At 33.5% G+C, this 24,452-nt stretch overlaps 3 protein-coding genes across 3 annotated transcripts in view; 1 reads left to right on the forward strand and 2 right to left on the reverse strand.

Moving 5' to 3' along the window:
* Positions 1–1,973: 1,973 nt before the first annotated feature.
* Slob (Slowpoke binding protein) lies at positions 1,974–10,575 on the reverse strand. Its single transcript, XM_088267365.1, has 10 exons — positions 10,332–10,575; positions 9,660–9,819; positions 9,040–9,111; positions 7,761–7,863; positions 7,492–7,677; positions 6,510–6,706; positions 5,148–5,337; positions 4,379–4,495; positions 3,053–3,192; positions 1,974–2,371 (listed from the first exon to the last, which is right to left on the reverse strand). Exons 1-10 carry the CDS (start codon positions 10,573–10,575, stop codon positions 2,317–2,319), a joined length of 1,464 nt encoding a protein of 487 aa, XP_088123491.1. The 3' UTR covers positions 1,974–2,316.
* A 6,520-nt stretch (positions 10,576–17,095) lies between these two features.
* On the reverse strand, positions 17,096–18,737 carry LOC148314016 (sepiapterin reductase-like). Its single transcript, XM_088267477.1, has 2 exons — positions 18,535–18,737; positions 17,096–18,222 (listed from the first exon to the last, which is right to left on the reverse strand). Exon 2 carries the CDS (start codon positions 18,148–18,150, stop codon positions 17,359–17,361), a length of 792 nt encoding a protein of 263 aa, XP_088123603.1. The 5' UTR covers positions 18,151–18,222; positions 18,535–18,737; the 3' UTR covers positions 17,096–17,358.
* A 3,259-nt stretch (positions 18,738–21,996) lies between these two features.
* LOC148314017 (uncharacterized) overlaps positions 21,997–24,452 on the forward strand; it is a 40,925-nt gene continuing 38,469 nt past the window's right edge. The window contains exon 1 of the mRNA XM_088267586.1: positions 21,997–23,069. Within this exon, the coding sequence (XP_088123712.1) occupies positions 22,236–23,069 (834 nt within the window). The 5' untranslated portion in view covers positions 21,997–22,235. The remainder of the gene's footprint in view (positions 23,070–24,452) is intronic.

The following is a 24,452-nucleotide window of genomic DNA, read 5'->3' on the forward strand; positions in this document are numbered from 1 at the left end:
TATTTTCATTGAGTTGTGTGTATGTTCTTATTATATTTTTTTCCAATTTCCGATGAAAATAAAAAAGTTAAATTAAGTAGATTTTTGGGTCCCAGCAAAACAACAGAGGCCTTAAATAAAAATAAATAAAATCATAGCTGTAACAATAGAAATAGTGAAAAGGTAATTCAGTGATTTTAATTAACATGTTGAAAGTTAACCTAATAAAAAGGATTTTTACCAGTTATTTATTGTATGGTCGATCGTACTTCTTGCTGATGTTTCGGATTTTTTCGGCAACATTACAGGGTCTATCTTCTCAGGCGTTTTGACACCAAATTTATGTGACATAAAAAATTATAGACATGCGGGAATTACACAGTATTAACAAAACCCAGAAATACTCTATCAGTATTTGAATTGCCTTGAAAATCTTAGAGATTTTTCATGAATACAAGTTGATAAAACTAAACTACATTTTTAATTTTAACAATATTATGAATTCATTTTAGTCGGAGAGGATATTACTTTCTACTAAAAGAGGAGGTGATTACTTATTTGTCATCTGATTCCTAGTCGATATTTATGGTTTGTTAACACCATTTGAATTTATTTTCTATGAAGAATTTCTCTCTTGTTTTTCAATCTTTTTTGTTTGATTTTCAAAGCAGGTTTTTTTCTCAGATTCATTGTTATTATTAATATGCACCATTCAATGCTGTCTGCCTATGTCTCGCACACTACATTTTGTCTGTGATTAAAAATTTTCAAACATATTTCTTGGGTTAAACATACATTTCTCACCACTTTAAAGGCCATCTTCAGAGCCCTGTATCACTGAACTTGTGTATGGGCAGCTGAAACGTCAGCAGGAGGGAATACACAGTTCAACCCAAAAAATTGTCTGTAATTTACAGTGACATAAAAAAATCGATGTTTATTTAAATTAACAACCTTTTTGATGTTTGACGGACCACTGTAATCAAATAAAAAGTGTGATTGCAGACTGAATTTAAAAATAATAAAATTTCATCTTTGAATGTGCCTTTTTCCACTTTTTATGCTAAAAACTGTCCTATCATTAGGCCACCGAAAAACTTGGGTGTTAAGTAAAATTTTTAAATATCGATCACTCTTTTCATGTATCAAAAAACTTGATTTTTCAGGAGAGCATTTTTTAAGTTTAAAAATATGATAAAATGTATTAAAAATAAATATCAAGCCACTTATTGAACTTTTTACTGTGACTTAATGTGACTTCAACAGATATTTTTAGGTCTAACCTAAATGTTTTTTCTCCATTTCAAAATATTTATTATATTTAAATAATAATTAAACAATACCTTTTCTTCAAAATGCAAAAACAACACTTTCTGCCCTGTAGCGGGTAAATATTAATTTAAAAATATGCCACTTTTGTTAGGATATATTACATTTTCGGGGCATTCCGAAAACATGTATGACTAACTGAAAATTGACGATTTTTGATACATGACGTTGTTGAAAGGAGTGAGCGATATGTATATTTTAACTGAATGAAGTAGAAATGAAAACAAATTATATTTATTATTTTTATTTATTTCTACTAAATATGCGATTTCTCCATTTATGTTTTTTTCCTCTATATTTCAAATTTGCTTTGTAAATACATAATATTGTAGGAATTTATTGTATTATATTACTGTACACATGTATTATATAAGATATGGGCAGCTTTCGTCTCTACTTCATTTACAGATTATATTATAAACTAGTCTGATGCCCGAGTGATTCTCTATCTATTATTTCTTAGTTCCTTGAATTTAGTTATTTACCCAAAAATAAATATTTAATTACCGCAACAAGCGTTTTTTATTTAAAATTATGCATCCCATTTTAAAATGTCGTATCGGTTTTCTTTTTACGTTTGTTATTTTGTTTTTTTTTTTTTAAATCAAACTTGAAATTCTCAACAGACATACAGTGAAATGATAAAAATTAATAAAACAATAACCTTGATTTTACCATTTTATTTTTGGTACTAAGATTAATTTACATTGAAAAAACATAATATAAAAGTCACATAACACACATAATTATAACATATTCATTCAACTTTAATTCACTTTTCTTTGACTAATTCTCGCTCCGAATTTGGTCCATCATGATCATGATCATGAAAACTTTGCCATTTAGAACAGACAAAATATTTTACTTTCATAAAATATTTACATAAAACATCATCATCCCTTTTTTTAAAAAGTACTGGATAGTTATAAACTTAAATAAAATTAAAAAAAAAAAAAAAAATGAAATGCCATAAGTTTTTTTCTTTACTATGAATACTCAGATTTTATTTTATTCTGTATATGAATACCAGCATGTCTCAAAATCATCCACTGTGTGATGTCTCCTGCGAAACAAAACAAAACAGTTGAAAATTTAGAATATATTCTTATAAAAATAAGCAAATACAGTCGAACTCGTAATTTGCCCGTTATAACCATTACTCGTTATATCCGAGAATGAGTGTTTTTTTTATAAACAAACCCATCACATGAAGACATGAAGTATCTGGAATGGTCACAGGACAGAATAATTCTCAATTCAAACAAAATATTTTATATTTGTATTTTAATATGTTTTAAAAAAATCATCAGTTTTTCGATTTTTTTGTTGATATTTTTACTCATTATACCCGTGAAGTAGCTCGTTATAACCATGAATAAATGTATGTAGAAAATCACAAATCAAAATGTCGACGACTGTTTCCTCGTTATATTCGAGATCTCACTATATTCGTGCTCGTAATAACCGAGTTACTGTTAATACAGTTAGAATTATTATCCAATCTTTGGACATTTTGTAAATTAATATTTACAAAATGTCCAAAGATTGGATGATAATTCTAAATGAATATCCAATCTCTGGACATTTTGTAAATTAATGCAGTTGAACTCGGTTATTACTAGCACGAATATAGCGAGATCTCGGATATAACGAGGTAAGGTATAACTGAAACAAAACCATCTAGATATCTTGCTTCATTGGATGAGAATAAGGGTAAGAATAAGATTAGACACTTTTAACAAACCTTCGAGGTAGTGGTGTAGCAACAGGAGAGCATCCCGCTGAGCGAGGAGGCGCTAATGCTCGGTGTTGCCTGGCAGTTGTATTACGACACACCTGGCCTAATAGACTTGCGCATGAACTGCTTAAACGTTGATTGAAGTTCTAAAATCATTTAACCACATTTTTTCGATGTTCGTGCTGGAAAATGTAGTCTTAAAGGCATGATCAATAAAGATTGATAATAATAATAATAATAATAAATATGGCCCTTTCGTGAGAAATCATCTCAAGGGCACTCAGTATATTTGCATGATTGAAATTATAATTTAGGCATGATCGTGGTATGTCGATTTGACGCACCAATATTTTGCAAGTGTTCAAATAATCGTTTATTTTACTTGGAAAAATTGCAATATTATCCGGTTGGAGGTTGTATAAAATGCGGCACCAAATGTTAAATGGGTTGTGGTCCCGTGGGTAGTGTTGCGAAATCTTAAGTCAGAGTTTCTTGGTTCGAACCCACTCTACCACAATTTAATACCTATTTCTGTTTATTATATTTCTATTTTAATGAGCCGCTTAGGCTCACAAAAATAGTATGAAATAAAAATATTTGTCTAAATAATAAAAACAGAAATATTTCAATTTATTTTTTTTAAATATAATAATTTTAATCAAATAAAATGGGACATAGGTTTTTCTTTTTCTCTTTATATTTTACAAGGGGACTACATACAGGAATCATATTTTATTTGACTTTATAACAACTGATTGCTAGAAATAAGAAATGCATTGGCATTTAAGTGTTTTCCTTCATAATCATAGCGAGAATATATTTAAAACCTTTTGTAAAAGACTAAGAGCTACGGTCAAAGCCATGGCAGGCATGGACAAAAAATGAAAACATCAGAGACAAAAATTGTCTTCAATCAAAATTAATATATTCGGTCCATGATAAATGTCAATCACTTTATCGCTTCACAGAAACATTGACAATCTTATAGATCCTGCTATAAGCTCTCAAACGCTATACTTATAGTATATAGCTAGTATTTTAAGTATATGATAATAGTGTTCATTGTAATAATTTAAATAATATATAATTATGTTTTGAATATTGAAAGCATTAACTTTGTGGATCATGTTGATATATTATTTCGAGAAAATAAAAATACTTTGTGTTCTGATCCACTCACATTTTTATTAACCAACTAGTCTCAGGGTTTCATTTATTACTGAAGAGGGCAACAGGTTGTTGCCAAAACTAGTTGGTTAATAAAAATGTGAGTGGATCAGAACACAAAGTATTTTTATTTCTCGAAATAATAAAATATATTATTATACTTACAGGCAGGCAAGATCCTTTCATTTCACGGAGATCAATTTTCCTGAATAAGTCGCAGAGGACTACTTCTCCCAATGTAGGAGTCCTGCTACTAAAAATCACTTCCAAAATTTCTACAATCTGTCATCAGACATGAAAAAGAGAAAAAAAACACATATTTTAGTATTTAAATTACATTAAAAATCAAAATTAACTAATATTGATCAAAGGTACATCTCCAAAGGTTATAAATGACCTAATATTGATGATAAGGAATTGATGAATTTGATGTTTAGGACTGATCATTGTGTTCTAAAGTGAAATCAATTAACACTTTCAAGATGGGTACAAATTGTATTAAAATTACTAATGTGACAGGGCACTTTGCACATTTGCAAAAAAAAAAGCATTATTTTTGAAAAATCACTTTAAATTTTAAACTACTAGGAATTTTTAAACAAAAATTTCAGAAATATTTCTTTATAACCCAAATCATTTAAATATAACATATTTTTGGAGGTTCACTGGTTAATAATATTCTTCTACTGACATCTGTGGGCAAAATCTTAAAGAAATATTGCTCTTACCGAACTCTTTTTACGTTCAAAGAATGACGTAAGCAAAGATTCGTATACGAGTCATCCGTGTTTTCTTAAAAGAAATCTTAAAGACTCGTATATGAGTCATCTATGACAATGTGTTCCCAAGGTTGTGAAAAATCGCAAGGAATCTTATCCCAGTTACAAAAACAGTTCCTTCAGTTTCAAAGAAAAGTTCCTAATATAAGGGTTACCTGAGGATACCTCTCCAGATCAAGTTGCAAATGTCCAGGTGTGGGTGCAGGACAGTCCAGCTCGTATCCCGCGCACATCTCAAACATGAGATGGCCCAACGCCAGAACTTCAGGCTGCGCGTGGCACGCGGATACTAGCGGGAGGTCGCGGGGACATATCCCCAGGAGGGAATTTTCCAATCCTGATATTCTAAAAAGACATACATAAAAAAACATCAAAGCTATACATTAAATTTCTTGGTGGTAGTTCGTTGTAATTGAAATAGTTTTAATTTAATTTTAAGAATAAGTGGATCAAAGTGAAATTTAGTTTTGGTCCCGGAGTTAGTGTCTTGTACTCTTGAGCCAGAGGCCCTAGGTTTGACCATTAGTCTACCATAACTTCATTCACAAGATGCTTAGGCTTACCTGAAAGTTGTATTGAATTAAAATATTTATGTATGTCAAGATGTAGAAATATTTAGTATGAGACCCATCATTCAAGGCCCCAATTCATCTTAATATTAAAGACTAAAAATGTATCAAAACACTTAAGTAGAAAGGTTAAACCGGTGTCTTCGCTATGACACTTGGTAAATGAATTACATTTTTACTTAAGAGTTTCAATTTATAAAAAAAAATATTTGTAAATATGTCAAACCAAACGTAAATGTTCTGAAATGCCCATTACTTTACTAACCAAGTTGCTATTTTAAAGTACGAAGTTGCTATTTTTGAAATATGATCAATGTTACCAATAAAGGGTTGTGAGTGATGTTCCAGCAAAGCATTTGAAGTTGATTTTGCTTTATTACGTTTTTCATTATTCATACCGTAGAACGGGGCTACTTGAACTTTGATGTGTTACTTGAGCCCAGTACAAAAAAAAAATTAGATCGTGGTATCGATCGAAGTATTGTGACAATAAGTGTCACCTGTCAGGGAAACAATGAATCATGACAATACGTTCATTATTGTAGACCAAATACAGATTCAAATTTTTTTTTGTACTGGGCTCAAGTAACATATCAAAGTTGAAGTAGCCTCGTTCTACGGTACCGTGAGATACGTTTTGACATTCATACAGACATCTGTTCTTAAATCAATACATACCAGGTTAATATTTAAGCAACACGTTTTTTTTTTTTGAATTACCTAACGTCCAAGTGACTCTGAAATCTAGCTACGGCTTATGCAACACCGTTTATCATGTCCCTACTCTGGCTTCAACTTTATAAGTTTCATTGCCTATGCCTACTTGTGAGTGGATTTACTCTTTATGTTTAAAGTTACTATAATTTCATGTAATTCATGAGTGAAAATTCTAGGCAAAAACACTCGCAAGCAACATGTTTCTTCATGAAATAATTAATGTAACCATACCTGGCAACCCCGTTCTGTACAATGACGTTGCCGCTGTGTAGGTGCCTATAGGGGGGGAAACCTCTGTCTGCAAGGAACAGCAATCCTTCCAGCACCTGGCGACCCAACCTTCCCACCTGCCACATCGGTAGTCCCACTGCACTCGAGCGAGCATCAGATGACCCGTGCTTTTTATACCAGTCATCTCGCCATTGTGTCTGAAATATACTTAATACATTTAGATTCAGCTTTACATTCTCGGTACTGTTGGAATAAATATGTATTATTCTTATTCATTTATGTGTTTTACAATATTTAGATTTAGAGACTGTAACAAGATGCTTTTAAATAAGATATATTGCCTTATATAAATTTAATTACACTATGACCTCACTTTTCGTCGTAGATACGTTCCAAAATAACGGGAAATTACTTTTAGAAAATTTAAATGATTCTCAGAATAATAATACAAAAAAACAACGCAACTGGAAAAAAACAATGACGCACAGCGAAAAAGAGTCTTAATTCAGTAACGACGCAACTTCGAAAAAACACAAAGTGAAACGACGCAAAGCGAGGTCTGAGTGTACATTAAAAGTTTTCAATCTTTCAAAGAGTGTGCATGCTTCTGAAAATAAAGGTGCAGGCAGCGGCTCCAATATCGACCTCTTCTGCTGTAGCTATATCCGTCAACCTTACGTCACACAAGTTTTTGATAGTTTTTATCCCACGTGTTGGAATATTGTCATAAAATATAACAAATTTGAGAAGAATGTGAAAAACACACACAAAATATATCAAATATGCAGCATAATTCAAACAATGAAAATGTAAAATGATTATAGAGAAACGATTGATGCAATGATGAAATGAATTTGGGGAAGAAGAAATAAATGACAAATCCGGAAAAAAGGATTATTCGAGGAACGATAGAGGTTTCACTGTATATATAAATTTCACTTTCCTTATTATGGAATAAAATGTATGAAAATGTTAAGATTACCTTATATATTAAATCTTTGAGGCTTCCTTTTGGGTTAAAAGGTATAATGGAGAGAGCATATCCAGAATAAAAACCGACATCTAGTACAGGATAGATATACGGATGGTGAAGTGCACGAAACAGCTCTATTATGACACTTTGAGATCTTTCCGAGGGTTCTATTGGACATTTTCCAGTTAGTGGAGTCTGTAAGAGATGAATATATTATTCGGTGATGAGTAACCATTGGGAAGATTTCTTACTGTTTCGAGAATAATATATAAACCCACCAACGTAAGTAGCCTTTCCGTTTTGATGGAATAATCTTTGATTGCAAACCAATGTTTATCTGATCTCGAACCAATATCATTTAGTTGTGAAAGAAATTCGTACCTGCAAAGTAATTAAATGTCGATATAAAAACAATAAAAGCTTTGTGATATATTTTTTTTAAAGATTGGACCTGAGCGAGTAAGGCACTCTTATAAAATACGGTGCTCCGTCAATATTCATGGCTTTGCACACTCATCCCACACTCATTGCGCATTCATTCCACATAAGTAACATTTTTAAGTACTTACACGCAAAACCATATAAGTAATTTTAATCAAAGTGATCAACTTAGAAATTGTTTTTAAATTGATGCATTCCATGAATTATTTGGGCAACTCGTTGATCTCTGAGACTATATTACAATTATTCGCTGTTTTGTAATATTTTTCTAGAAACATAACCTCAAGAAATATTGTGACTACTGTATTATGTATAATTCAGTAAATTGTACACATCCAAGAGACTTGGGGTTCGATTCCTGATTGGATAAATACAAAAATTATTAGTGAATTTAAGCTATAATTTAAATGTTTACACTCAACTGGCATCTGAAGTGTAAGTGATAACTTGTTCACTACAATTAAGGTACATTTTTACTTGGTAAATACCACTATTTCTTAAAATCTATTATGAGACGTGTTTCGATGGATTCCGCATCATTTTCAAACACTGTAAAAATGATGCGGAATGCATCAAATACATGTGTCACAATGGATTTTAAGAAATAGTGGTATTTACTAAATAAAACTTATATTAAAATGGATAGATTTTACCACAAAGTGACTGCCAAATCAATCAATGAAATTAAAGTACATTAGTTCAAATGGGAGACAATGCACAGTTTTACGTCACTGATTGGGAATTGTTGATGAACATTTTCTTCTCCATATTATGCTGAGCGTCTTCTGGGATGTATGGCATTAGGTGAATGATATACCTCCTCCCAGTTCTGGGTGAAGCTGAGGGTAGGATTCAATGAGGACAAAAAGGCCAGAAAGTTGATAAATATCCCTGGTGGAGGGCAGCAGTACTGAAGAGGTTGAAGATAAGTAGGAAAGGTGCTTGTACATATTACTACAAGCTTTGTCAGAATAACTTGAATGGATTTAATACTATGGTACAGAAGGCAGTAGGAAATCAATGTATTATTCTTCCAAGAAAGTCTATGATATAAATTTATTTTTTAACAATATAATGAAACAAAAGTTATTGTTGCATTACATGCTAAATTCTAACCTGGATAATTTTTCCAAGTACTTGATACATATTGTGGCTGCAGCTGATTTTTCTATGCTTCGTTCACCATCTCTAAAAAAATAAAAACCCAGAATTTTTACCGAGTAAATAATAATGAAATATTATTTAATACGAAGTTATTACAGGTAAAATATTGTTTTTATCAAGATTCAACTGATAATTCAGCATAGATGAAGAAATTATTAAGAAGAGAATATGTAAGTCTGGGCATCAACAAAGCTTACGACCTGTCATTGGCTAGTTTAAGTAATTTATACACTGTGAAACATCCACCATTCTACCCATGATTGAAAATCATATTACTCAAAGTTGTACATGTTTTTTTTTTCAATAAACTTCATAGGCGACATCTATGCTTGAAATTAGGTATCAGAAACTTCTTTAAATGCATGTGAGATTATTTTTCCGAATTATTTCACATACTAGAAAACGCCTGAAAATATAATTTTTGATTTTGGTATACTTATTTAAACTAGTTTATTTATTCGCTATGCTGAGCTATCAATGAAATATTGATAATAAAATAAAATAAACTCCTAAGCGGTACAGCCCAGAATTTGTGTACAACACATTCAAAATATTGTAAATGGAATTGTTACCTAAGAATGGAATTGTTTTCATCAACAGGGGATCCTTTAAGTGATCCACCAGGACTTCCCATAATTGATTTATTGAAAAGTAGTTTGGCTAGAGAATCAATCTTCATAGCGACCAGAGGAGCCTTTTCTCCTGAGCTTGCTGCGCTAGTGCTGCCTTCCTCTAAAACATCCAAAAGTATTTAGAGAATTATTCACTTGAGATTATTATTGCTTATACAACAAAAACAAAAACCACACATTTGACAATCAGAACATGAAATACATAATCGAATACTGTCAATCAAAGTGTGAATAGATATTAGCACTTTAATTTTTGTACAACAAATTTATTTTTAGCAAAGATCTTTCAGTAATAATTTTTGTTGTTTGAACTTAATGGACATCCTACATGTATTTCGTCTTCTATATAATGACTACCAATTCCCATTTTATTTTTTGAGATTTGTCTTCTTGAATACTGATTTAAGAGTTCACCGGAAATAGCATACAATAAAGAACATTAAACTTAATTTGATATTCCCGTAAAGCAGGATGTCTACCAGGAAACCAGTTGCACTCCTTTTGATTATACTGTTTGGTTTACTCCAAGAAATTATAAAAGTCTGTTTCTTTTTATGCGCTTGTCTTTGAATTTGAATAGAATGATGTTTTTTTAAGGTTCATGTCAATTACCTTCACTTTCATTTTCTGTAGAAGCAGATCTTCCGCGAAAAGCTGCTCTCTTATTTGCTGCAGCAATGGAAGCTGGATTAAATTCTGCAGCGCTCTGAGCTCGGCGACAGGCGGGTTTGCGTTTCTTTCGAAAACTGCTTCGCCCAACTCTTTCTTGGTAAAATCTATCATGGCCAGTTGTCTCTGGTTCCTTTTGCTCCTTACCCTCTGCATGACGGTTCATAGTTTGGTACAAATTAAACATGTTTGAAGCTATTTTAACCACTTGCCTTTAACAAGATAATAAAATAAAAATTACGCTGAAACCATTCAACTTGACACTTTCAGACTCATGCGAACACTGCGAATTAGAACTCTCTCACTTAGGGTTAAAGGTAGAAACAGGAGATGATATAATTCACTCTAATTAATTATGTACTTCATTTGAAAACATCGCGATATTGTGTTCACATAAAGCAACAAGAACAGAGTAGATAGACCTAACAGGATTACTAGTCATGTTCCACACGGTGATAATCCTAACAGGGTTGTGCATACATGTAAAATGTTTTGAAATTTATGTCAGAAAGATTCAAATAATTTTAATTGTACAAACCGACTTTGACACGGGCGGTAGTCCTGTGGTTAGTGCTGCATAGTCAGAGTCTGAGTTCGACCCCCCACTCTATCATAATTTGACTCAATTTTATCACCGCAAGGTTTATTTAATATGCCCCAAACTGGTCTGCGCAGGACTGATCACTTTTCCTTCATGTATTGAACAATCAATATAACACTGTGTCAATACAATGCAGATGATTTTTCTTTCAAATTCATTTCATTCATCATTCAAACCCTTATCCGTACCCCAATGGTGCATAGGGCATTGCATCATATAAATGCAGTGTTATCTTGATCATTAACACACGAAGGAAAGGTGATCAGCCCTCCGCTTCAGGTACCAGTCCAGGGAAATATTCAATAAATATTAGAGTGAAAAAATCACTAATATTTATTTGACCCCCCCTGGGAATCGAACCCGGGACCTACAGATCGGTAGCTGAGCGTGCTGACCATTACACTACGGAGGCGGACAAAATATCACGATGATTATTGTATAAAAATACAATATCATTTATTTTTTAGGATTATTGATATTTTATTATTTTGATATATATTGAAAATAAGATTTAACGTGAAATAGGTTCTTAGATTTGTTTTTAAGAAATATTTTACTTTAAACATAATTTACTACTATCTGAATATTTTCCATCAGGATAATTAATTCTGACTTGACAAAATTAATAGTAATTTCTATATGTAGCGATTTATACTTTTTATTAAATTATGGGTATCCAAAATTAACTAAATATGTAAACTAGAAATGATTCCCTATCGATTCCCAAGGCACTGTTATCATAAGAAGACTATTTATACTTATACTTGTGTCTCACACAATCAATGAGATGTATTTTGATAAAAGTAATTTAAAAAAATGTTAAAATCATATTTTATAACGAAGTCTATCACATCTCCTTTTTTCAATACGTGTAAAGCATTTTAATTGCTCATAGTATAAGATAAATTAGTTTTAAAAAGTAATATTTTTAAATAAAATAATTTTTATGTAATGGTTGTGATGCTCTTTCAACAGAAAAAAAATGCATTATATACATCATTTGTATGTTTCATTGGGAAGCCCGATAAGAGTGGCTGAAAAATCAATACCCTTAATCCATTGATGCGTAATTCTAATAGCTTTAAGTAGCAATATGATTAGTGGATGCTACATAGATACAGTTTTCTACATAAAATGTGATGACCTATTTAGAAATCCAGAATTTGTGCTAAAACGGATGATATGAAGCACTTCCAATACTAAATTATGTTTGCTTCGAACACTACTTGATATATCGCTCACTCCTTTCAAGAACGTCATAAATCAAAAATTGACAATTTTCAGTTATGCATTTTTTCGGAATGCCCAGAAAATTTACTTTATCCCAGCAAAAGAGGCATATTTTTAACTTAATATTTACCCGCTACAGGGCAGAAAGTGCTGTTTGTGCATTTTGAAGAATAGGTATTGTTTAATAATTTTTTTTAAATATACTAAATATTTTTCAAATGGAGAAAAAACCTTCAGGTTTTACCTAAAAAGATCTGTTGCACAGTAAAAAGTTCAATACGTGGCTTGATATTTATTTCAAAACATTGTATTATATTTTTTAACTTTAAAAACGTTCTCCTGAAAAATCAAGTTTTTTGATTTTTGACGTTCTTGAAAGGATTGAGCGATATGCTAATTCATATCAATAAGGATGGCGTTACATTTATTACGACTTTTTTTCAAATTCTAATCAATTATAGTAAATTAAAGAAAGGATAATTTACAAAATAACTTTCTTATAAAATCACTAGATATTTTATTAAAACTTAATTTAAATGTTGACCGGTTTTAAAGTAAACGGCTTCATCCTCGAGACTAATTAGAAAAAGCTGTTTGCTTCTAAACTGGTCAAAATTATAACGAAATGAAATGATATTTAGAGATTTAATTTATTTATTAAGTTATTTTGTAATTTATAAAATGGAAAATTGCGAAATAAGAGCTTCAAATATTGATTATACAAAAGAAAGGAGCTAACACTATATGGACGGCAAAAAAAGAATAGACGTTTCCGGATGGATTATAATCTGACAAATCGAGTTTAATATTTCGGCCATCAACACCTTTATCTTTCTGACTGTCCCTTAATTTTTTTTTTAAATAGGTGCTGCTCAGTATTAATTTTGTAATAATTTATTTTCGTGCCTTAATATGTCATGATTATCCCAAAAGATGTCTCTGCATATCATAGCTTGGTATGTAATAATTATCCAAGAGATGTCATTGCACGTTCAGAGTACAGCAGAACTGCTCCCCTAAGCAGGTTTGGACATATTTTTCATTATCATCTCATTCTTTATCCCAATCTCTAATGTAACCAGCAGAGAACCAAGATAAACCAAAGGCTGATTGGAATGAGACCTCAAAGGATAATGAGAGAAAAAAGAATGAGATCCATGTAGAAAAATAAAATGAGAGTGATAAGGATAGAGGATATCAAATATCAAATAAATATTTTAAAGCAGATTTAATCACAGATAAAATAAATATTCTTTACATTACATTGAATATGCGCATCATGGATTGCCAAAACTTTATTCGTTTGCAAATATAAATTCCACGAGAACTGAGATACGAAATTGGTTAACCTTTGCAGGAGTACATAGTCGCCAACCTTACCCAGATAAGTACTGGAGCATACGGCCATACTTCCACCCGGACCCTAGTTCTTACAAGTAAGTATACAGGGCTTTTTTTAAACAAAAAAGGTTCCGGAACTCACTTCATGTTAAGCTTTTTACTAAAAATATATATTCAAATATCATTTAAATTCAGTACAATGCCATATTTTATCTCTTTCCACCGTGTTGGAAATGGAAAACCGCATGGGGAAAAAAGCCCTGCAAATATGTATGTACGTACCAATACACTTATAGAAAGTGTGTATTATGGATACAACTCACACTATGCCAATCACAATTTTCAGGTGAAAGTGAGTATGGCGATTCCTCGAGTCACGGTCGGGGTGGATTGACAGAGTATCAAAAGTACTAAAAAAATAAACAGTCGGATGAAATTTTCAGAGATTCTCTGCTAAAAAATATGTGCTTCAAAAATCCTCAACTATTAATAAAAACATCAATCCCCACCTAATGCGTTTCTTTAATACCATAAACAATATGTTTTTCTTCACACATTTACTAAATAGAACCTGCCATCCGTTATATAAAAATTTCTCTTAGTCAGCGTCATATGGCAATACACATTTAAACTACTAGAATTTGTCAATTAGCTCTATTTTACATTTGGAAACAAAACTTTAATTTGATGCTAATAGAAAGCTGTTCAAATTTTCTGAATTTTGAATCATGAAATATCCAAAACAGTACGTACATCTACAGATTCCTAGTAATAATTGACCTCCTTCAGTGTTACATGATTTTTTAGTTGCCAAGAACATATAATTAAATAAATAATGTGCCTTTAGTAAGTCCATTTATAAAAAAGGTGGACATATTTATCTTCAGATCATCTTAAAGTATTTTAAACTAAAAAACTAATGAGTGAATATTAATCATGGACCAAATATTTCATTTTTTAAATTTTAGGCTCAACTCAAAGTCTTCATTTATAATTATTCAGTTTTACACAATTCTGATTGAATTATGGCTCTTTCATCATCCAACAAAATTAATTTATTTCCCTATCTGTTTAGTTATATAATTTATCCATTTAATTAGCCTTTAAATGTTTATTTTTTCAAAATCCCGGAAAATTGTCATTTGTTATTGTAAAAGTACAAAAAATATATACATCACTCTGATTACATATTTTAAATTTTACATAGGAGAACAAAATGGTAAAATTGCTGCATTAATCCTGTACTCTGATGTCAATTTTTTACATTTTAAATATTCTGAGAAAAAATATAAAACTAAATATAATACTTGTCAAATTAAAGATCGGGACTTTATTTGTTAAATAAGATAAATCTAAGACCATAACTTTTTTATAAAAATATCACTCATTTTCCCAATTCCGAAGGCATCCACATTATTATTTCTACACAGTACATTGATTTATATATGGAAAAGAGAAATCTACTAAAATGAATATACAATGAAACATTGCTGAGATTTTTGTTTACATAAAAGAATAGATTTCATAAATAAATTAATGTTCACTTGTAAAAATAGTAAGATTCTTTCCAATTAAGTCAAACTAAACCTATTATAAATAATTATTCTAAAATAAATAAGTATTATCTAAAAGATAATCTCGTCATTAATAGTTTCCCAGGAATCCGTTGAGGAATCAGTGGCTGCCGAATCGTCCGTCTCATCCTTAAAGAATAAAATATGTCAAAAGTTAAAACATTGGACATCGCTTTGTTGCATGAACATACAAACATTTCATTTATCATTTGATTGTTGCTATGAAAAGTTGATAAATATTTTTTAAATGAAAGTAAAATACCAATAATTCAATGGATAAAATTAATGATAGAATATTTTAAAAAATCCGTATTTTCAACAGATATCAGTCATTTTAATTGATAATTCATAAGAATATCCTACCATCGATTAGTGAAATTTCAGAGCGTAAATATAAGTTTTTTTTAAAGCATAGCTGTGTATAGCCCAGGATGCCAAGAAAGCGTATGAGGTTGATAATGCATAGCTAAAATAGAACACCGGCTTGGCATATGCAGTGGTAGAAGTGTTAAAAAAAAGTTTTACTATTTTTATTTTTTTATTATTTTTTATTAAGGTCAAAAGATCTTGCATCCCTTTTGTTACTGCGACCATATTTGGTCTATTATGACCTCCTTTTGTGTCATAGCTCACTCTCAAGACCTACGCAAGTCATGTATCTCACAACCTGTCTTGGTGGCCTATCACCAACCGACATAGTCGAGTCTAGTATTGGTCTTCCAAGGATGTGACTTCGGTTGCGAGCGAGTGTGTCACAGTTACAGAATGTGGATGGGTGTTTCGTTATCCTCCGTACAAAATCTGCAGACTGGGGAATCGTGTAGCTATATTATGTTACTAATATGTAATTTGCAACTGATTAATTTTATGTATTGGATAATCTTACCTCAAACGGTTGATTGTTAATATGGCGGGTTCTAATATTGACTTCAAATACACAAGCTTGCCCTATGAGAGCAAGAGAACAGGTCAAGAGAGCCGGAATGGAATATCGGCACCTCCATGCTAATCCCATTATGAACAAGAAAAAGCTATCATGTTTCGCACTCACAACTACCATGTCTATCCAATCCCACGAAAATCTGAAATCAATTATCTAAATCACTGTTGGAATTTCAAAACAGTACCTTTGTACCTACCTAAACAGTAATTGTTTAACATAAAAAGGTAATGCAACTATAACACTTCATACAACAGTAAAAGCTTGTTAATTCGAAATTGGAGGATTAAATTACGAATAAAATAATCTCAATTGTCAGAAAAAAAATCTAATCAAAGTAATGAAAAAACATTTTTTATTCTTCATTTTTATACTATTTTTAGCTACTTTCTTGTAATTTTATTTTGATTTTTTGGCAACATATTTTCTCCAATTAATTTTTTTTATAAAAAAAAACAATATTTATATAGGTTTGTTTCTTATTTCTTTATTCTTCTAACGAAGAATTTTATTTTATGAACGGAAATATTTTTTTTGTATTTATAATTTTTGTATGAAAAAATGTGCTTATTTTAATTTTGTACAATTTTTGAACGGGGCATATGTGGTATGTTTGCGTAAGTAGCTTCTGATGATTCTGACATAAGTGTAAATAAGTGCATAGTGACCAATCTATTTTCGCACAATTAGAAACTTTAAAAATAGAGAATTTGGATAGTCGGATTTCATCGCAATGGGCTAGATTCCATTTTTTTTATCGCCTCCTTTATTTTTCCATGAATAGTAATTGATATTTAAGTTAATAGATCAATAAATTACCCATGAGCGTATTACGCATCATGGTATTGAGAGATTCAAATGCATCTTAAAATAAAGGTTCATTAGGAATGTTGATTGCCGTTCCTGATGTAAATCCCGAAATGTATATTTGGCAACAGAAATAAATTGTCCATACTTCTGGTTTTGATCTTTCTTATTTATGCTTTGAGAACAATTTGACGTGTGTTGGACAAACATTATTCTGCTTAGTGACAAATATATTATTTAAGAATAAAATGAAACATTTTTTATTTTTTAATTATTATTATATTCATAGTAAAAAAAGTATAACAGCAATTAATTATAAAATATTTTAAAATGTGCAAATAGAAGCATAACATTAAAAGAAAACAATAAATGTGCTATTACAAATTAAAAATAATATAGAAAAATGGTCCCGAGATTTTAGGTACATGAAGAGCGAGTCGCTGTGGTTCGTTATTTAGAAGAAATGCAGGATGATCACTACTTATCAAAGTAGTCCACGTGGTCTCCGGATTTGTAATTTCCTCCGAGTAACACTTCCAAGCACCTATTGACAGTCTGTTCTGGCAGAAGCAAGATGTTGTCCCTTTTCATGTTGGTGAACGTCTCCTTTAGAGAACTGTTAGGAGTATCGTCCATAATACATTGCACCATGGCAGTTTGAACCGGTCCAGGGGAGTAGTTCAACACTTTGATCTTAGGATTTTCTTCTGCCAACACTTTGAAGAACATTTCCCTGGCCGCTTTGCCACTGCAGTACAGCGGGAGTCCAGCGAACGGTTTTATTCCGCAAAGTGAAGTGATGTTGATCACGACTATACGATCGTCTCGCTTTTCAAAGAATTTTAAAAATACATTGTTAAGAGTAGCAACGTGAAAAACATTAAGATCGTAGTATTTCCTCCATAATTCCACATTATCGAGCTGCGATGCGGATAGGGATACATCCCCGATTGATCCGGCATTATGAATTATCAAATTCAAATCGAATTTATCCAAATCATAATCCGTCGTAACTTTAGTCAGCAATGTTTCCATGCCGGTCGGAGTTATGTCAGAAAGATCTACAGATTCAACGCAAATCTTAACATTGGGGGTTTCCGCAAGAGACTTGGTCATCTGTAAGCCCTCGAGGTTTCTCGCCACGAGTAGCATCAGAGAATTGGGCCCCATCGAGCGGGCAAATTCAATTGCCAGAGAACGGCCGATTCCTTGAGAGGCGCCAGTTATGAGAGCAAAACATGAACCCTTCAGGTTAACGCTGAGTGCCATGATGTTCGCCTCTTGATTAGCGATTTACTAGTGAAAAATTTACACAGGCAAAATGCAGTGCAAAGATGTTTTCTAAAAAGAAAAAGCAATATTAAGAAAGAAGAAAGAAGGTCAAATTGAGTGCACGATTTATCACAGCACTCAATTTTAGATCAGTGATCAGTAATAAACATTTAGACCGGGTGAAAGAAAACGTAATATTATTTCGGCAAGAAATCATTGGGTTGCGCTAAAGATCAATAAAAAAGCGGTAATGCAGATTAACTAAGTAATATTAATGTTTACAAACAGGAAACATTTTCTAAAAACCTATAAGGTGTACATTCTAAATATTTGCGTGTATTTGTAAGATGCAAATATGGATAATAACGTAGAATATCTTACTTTTTAAATAGGGTAATATTCCAACCGGCAAACGAGTATTTTATTGAAAACGATGGGAAAATATATCCACTGACGTATTTATCAGCCTGGTATGTTTTGTGATATTTTCTATTTTTAATAAATTTCACTTGACTGCAACCACCGCAAATCACCACATTGCAACCATAGATAATATTGTTGGATATTCTGACACAAAAGTGACAGTAGTAAGATATCGTTTAGACGCAGACTGCAGAACGTTTTTGATTTCAACGAAAATTCCAATTCGGTTATATCTACTTATCATCGGCTGGTTGGTTTCGCTCATGATCACACAGTTCATGTTTCCTAAGAAATACATACGAGATTTGACAACAATTTTATTTTTATTTTTTAGAGTTTAAACGAGAATGATGTATAGGATTCACATATTATATTTGACCCTTCGAAAGTTGGTTGGTTTGAAACTGCAACAAATCTTTACGATTTTATATCCGTATTATTTTTAATGACGTACATATTTATGAACTCCCCTAAAGATTTCAGTTCAAATGAAAACCGGAGTACAATCTGGCTTGAAAAATGTGGTAGCCTACTACATCCCGTTATTCAATAGCGAATTACAATTTGTGATTTTTGATTTTTTTATTATTATTAATTTTTATTAATGAAAATTGTGGTAGACTTGTATCTGAACATCATCTAAGTTCTTCAGGCTTTTTTTGCAACCATAGACTACAAACTGATTGTTGCCATTTGTTAAATAAGAATGAAAAGTAAGTAAGTACTTACAAGCATGTAGGTAGACTCTAACCATAGGGTAGTTTAAAATACAGTGGTTGGCAAAACCAATAGAATCGCTTGATTGTATCTAATTACGAAATGTTAAAAGATTTTAAAATGCATAACACAAATGAAAGTTTTTTTTAATTCTAGCTTCCTTATTGTATTTTGTTGTATTAAGTACAAAAACTTTTCAAATTTACATAAGCATTGAGTAATAAAAGTTGGTGAGCCTAAAAACAATATTGTGAGTAGAACAATTCTGGGTCAATTCAGATCACAGTTTAATAAATATTATACAAATAAGCATGATTTATCAAAAACTTTTTATCTGAAGTGACTTGTGTACACTTTACACAAGCTTACGCGAATACGATTACATTATGTAACCCCGAGTACCACAGTCACTGTCGTTATTCTCTTTTCCTACCTACTATTCCTCCTTCATTGCCTATCCTATATAGAAATAATGTATCTGCACCACTACTTACACTATTACCAAAGCAGTAATTAAGAATGAAACCTTTTTTCAGCTTACCACGTCATAACCTAACAGTTAACACTTAACAAAAAAAAATTGGTCTTGTCATGCGTTAAGTGGCGTAGATCTTAAATCAACCAATAGAAAAACACATGCACCCGGGATATAAATTTTCTTTTAAAATCTCGTAAAATATAACGAATGGCGACTGCGTTCGCTATTGGTTTTTGACAGATAAGTGTTGAGTGCTAATAATTTACTAGAGCTTGTGATGCTATTTAACTGGATAAGGATAGGGGTGAAGCTAGCCAAATATATTTTTTATGGACTTTCCGTTACTTTGCTGTGTGTTTACATATATACGTACTTTTACATACATACGTACATATATTTTACTAATGCACGTATCTAAGCTGAAAATTTGCCACAATGCGTACGATTTTAAATACAATGATCAGAATTTTAAAACAGATCCCTTGTAGTAATAATGAGAGGAATGGCACTAAATAAATCATTCATATATTTTTATTACTATTTAATGAAGAACTATATCATTAAACACATAAGTACATGAAATTTGTACAAAGTGCCATGTTTTTACTGATATTTTGAATTTGTAAACCGCTTCCAAACAAATATTATATAAGCGCTATTAACGTAGTATTTTAGGAAAATGGAGCTACATTAATTATCAAAAAATATTACTATTATTAACTAACTAACCATCACGCCGCTTCCTCACAGGGGTAGGCAGAGTGAATAGAACGCCACACCACTCTGTCGTTGCAAACATTCTTCGCCTCTTCCATGTTCACACATCTCCTCATACATAGCCACCGATTATTTCGACTCCTAACCTGACCGCTTTCAAGTATTTGGAATACCTGATCGTGCCAAGATACTCTCGGTCTTCCTCTGCTTCTTTTTCCAACTGAATTCGTCTCAAAAATTTGTTTTTACCGTTCTTTCCTCACTTATACATTCCAAATGTCCAAACCATCTCAACACACCTTTCTTAATTTTTATCGATAATGCTTATCTCAGCTTTGCATTCGATCCTAATTTTACCATTCGAACATCTATCATACATCGTTTATCATACATGTGAGAGATTGCATTTCGTCCGAATTCAATCTACTTTCATCCTTCTTTTGCCAACTCTATGCTTCACTTCCATTCATTATTATTATTAGGTATTATTCTTGTTGGAATATGGCGAGATCCTAGTTGGAAGATAGACAATGCAATTGTACTGGTTGATTATTCGTTCTGTTTATATATTTTTTTAAGACAATCATTGGGGTGAATATTCTCTATATTATCTAATATTTTTTGGTGAGATAAGGATCAGTAAAAAAAACTATACATATATATATATACTGTATATATACATTAAAATTCGATACCCGGTGAGGCCAAGACCGATCACCTAATCAAGATAACGCTGCATTCCTTTGTACTACATACTGGTTGTGGATAAACGCAAAGATGTAAATCAATCTTTTTTGGCTATCATTTATAAAATAAGTATTAAAAAGAATGAACGAAGAAAACAGGAAGACGAATATTGTAATTCCATGCATATTATGTACAACTATTTAAAAGGGAAAACCGCGATGGAGGACGAAGCTCCACCGCGGCGTGGTAAATTGTTATTAGGTAGGTACATCTCTCATAGTAAATAGTAGCATAACCGCAAAGTATGTACCGGTACCGAGTAGGTACATGGTGGAGGTGTCTAGATGCTAGGTGCTGTGGTGGTGCTCGGCGCTGGTGCTAGGTGCGCACATGGAGCGAGGTGAGGTCGCCAATGCATTGGCATTCTGGATATTTTGACTGGAAGGTCGGTCACGTGACCAAACTTGCCTGAGGAGGGGGGGAGCGGACTGGCTAGACTTTCCAGTAGCCGAGGCATCCGTCTACCGCTCGACTGCGATACGTTTACTGAACGCACGCCCCAGTCTGTAGATAAATTTGATTTTTCAATATCGGTTTGCGATTTCACCGAGGATAAATACCGTTTGTATTTTTACAAGTACTTTTCAAATTTAATGTTGTAGCGTATTTGTGTTATGAAATGTTCTAATAAAGTCGTAATAAAATCTGTTTCGTATTTTTTTTACAATTTCGCTTCGCGAAAACAGAGGCGACGGGGCGTATGCGCAGTAAAGAGAAGGGTTTCGCTCGGGCCGCAGACTATACAGTCGCGACGGATCGGCAGACATGTTTTGATCGAAGTGTGGAAGCGAGGGTAGGACGATGATATTATTGCGTAATAGTGTTAATATTGTGGAAAGATGTACGGGAAGTGATATGGCAATATGACTTGGTGTAGAAGCCGGGTCCGTTGCCACAAATCGTGGCATTGACGCGTTCTCGACGCGAGATCGGAGGAGCGGGCTCGCGGTAAAATGGTATAGGTGCGCGAACGCGCTTCGCGATAATACATTATACTAGAATGATGGAGCTAGTCACTCCTCATTTGAAAACAGTTTTAAAGACCTATCAACACAGTGCTACCAAAAGTCTCCAGGGCCCCGGGCAGAGCCTGGCCGCGGGCGCGGGCGCGGGCGCGGCCGCGGACCCGGAGCCCGAGGACCCCCCGGCTCCGCCCGCGGCCCCCCAGCAGCAGCCCATCCTCTCGGCGCCGGACCCCGGGCGCGGGGAGCGCTGCGAGACGTTCCTGGAGGGGGAGGCCATCTCCTGCTTCGTGGTGGGCGGCGAGAAGCGCCTGTGTCTGCCGCAGATCCTCACCAGCGTGCTGACGGACTTCAGTCTGGAGCAGATCAACCGCATCTGCGACGAGCTGCAGATCTACTGCTCGCGCTGCACGCCCGAGCAGCTCACGGAGCTGAAGGTGACGGGCATCCTGCCCAAGAACGCGACGTCGTGCGGCCTCATCACCAAGACGGACGCCGAGCGCGTGTGCAGCGCGCTGCTGCACCGACCCGGCGGGCCCGGGCGGCCGCCCAAGGGCGCGCTGCACCTGCGCGTGTACCACGAGTGCTTCGGCAAGTGCCGCGGCCTGTGCTTCCCCGAGCTGTTCACGGAGCGCGAGGCGTGCTGCATCGAGTGCGCCGAGTGCGGCGGGCTCTTCTCGCCGCGCAAGTTCGTGTGCCACGTGCACCGCGTGCGCGAGAACCGCACCTGCCACTGGGGCTTCGACTCTGCCAACTGGCGCGCCTACCTGCTGCTGGCCGAGGGGCAGCCGGACGAGGAGCGCCTCGGCAAGGTGCTCGAGGACATGAAGGCGCAGCACGACCGCCCGCCGAGCGTGCTCAAGCGCAAGCAGGTACGTCTCCGCTCCTAACTCCGGCTCTAGGTCGCTAATCCGACACCCGACAACTACTGCGCCTAGCTGTGCTCCTGGTTCAATGGAAAGCAATCGCAAGCATTAAAAAAGTGACAGTTGTCTGCCATGAGCGATGGAACAGATGGCGGTGCCATTTCAGTAAAAAAAAAACTTTACCTGTCACAGGTGTATATTTAAATTCAACGTTGTGTCAACATTTCAAAGCTATCAGTCAATAACTCTACAAAATTAAAAAAATCATTAAATGAAATTGTAGTAAAAAGAGACCAAGTTTTCGAACCCTTTGGGGTTACACCGCTACAAAATGTTATTTTCATATGTTATACATATTTTCTTACATTTCATATTCCAATTAAAAATTAAATATGTAATAATAATTTTGGATCGTTTATATATCGACATTTTCGTAAAATACTACCTCAAGGGTGCTTACACAGACGTGAATTACATGATATTTATGGTGATAGATAAAAATATATATATATTTAAAAAACGTCGTCAATAATAAAAAATAACTACACATTTATAATTTCCGAAATAATTTTTTTATAGCACTATACATACATATGTGTATAACATATCTTAATTATAATGTCGACCAATTTCAAAGCAAAAAGCTTCTTCCCCAAGACTAATGAATACTAAAAAAAACTACCTATCTACTTTCCAAAATAATTAAAAACAGTATTTGGCGGTTAGCAACTTTGGAAAGTAATCATAAATAGCTATTTTTGTGCAAAAAAAAGTCCTCTTGCAATTTTTTTACTCCATCAGAAGAATGTCAAAACCCCCTAATTTCAAGACATTTGAAATTAGAGCAGTGGTTCTTAACCGTGTTGAAGGTACCGAACTCCACCAGTTTCATATGCCCGTTCACCGAACCCTTAATTGGAAAAATGTATTGTTAGATTGATATATTCCTCTTAAATTATATACTAGATCTATTGGATAAATTAATATATCGTACGTCGTATCATTTTTCATAATATTTGATATATTCCTTTCATATAATATACTAGATCTATTGGATAAAATGTCGTACAATAAGTCGGGTGTGTATTTTGACCTCCACCGAACCCAGGAGACTGACTCACCGAACCCCTGGGGATCCATCGAACCCAGGTTAAGAATCACTGAATTAATTTTTTTAATTTAATGTCAAAAATTTCAAAACAAATTAGTACATTTCCACCCAATTTCAGTATATCGGTAGATTCTGTGACTAATGTCAGTAGATCTACCAAAATTTCGGTGTGACCCACGAATCATTTTCTTGGGACCCGTCCCCAGCATTAGATCGTCGAGAATATCTTAGTTCGGATGACCATTTAACAAAATGGTAATGTTAACGCTACCTTTATT

This window comes from Brachycentrus maculatus, unplaced genomic scaffold (assembly GCF_059751285.1).
Source record: "Brachycentrus maculatus isolate JH-2025_06_01 unplaced genomic scaffold, ASM5975128v1 h1tg000003l, whole genome shotgun sequence".
NCBI classification, from domain to species: domain Eukaryota; kingdom Metazoa; phylum Arthropoda; class Insecta; order Trichoptera; family Brachycentridae; genus Brachycentrus; species Brachycentrus maculatus.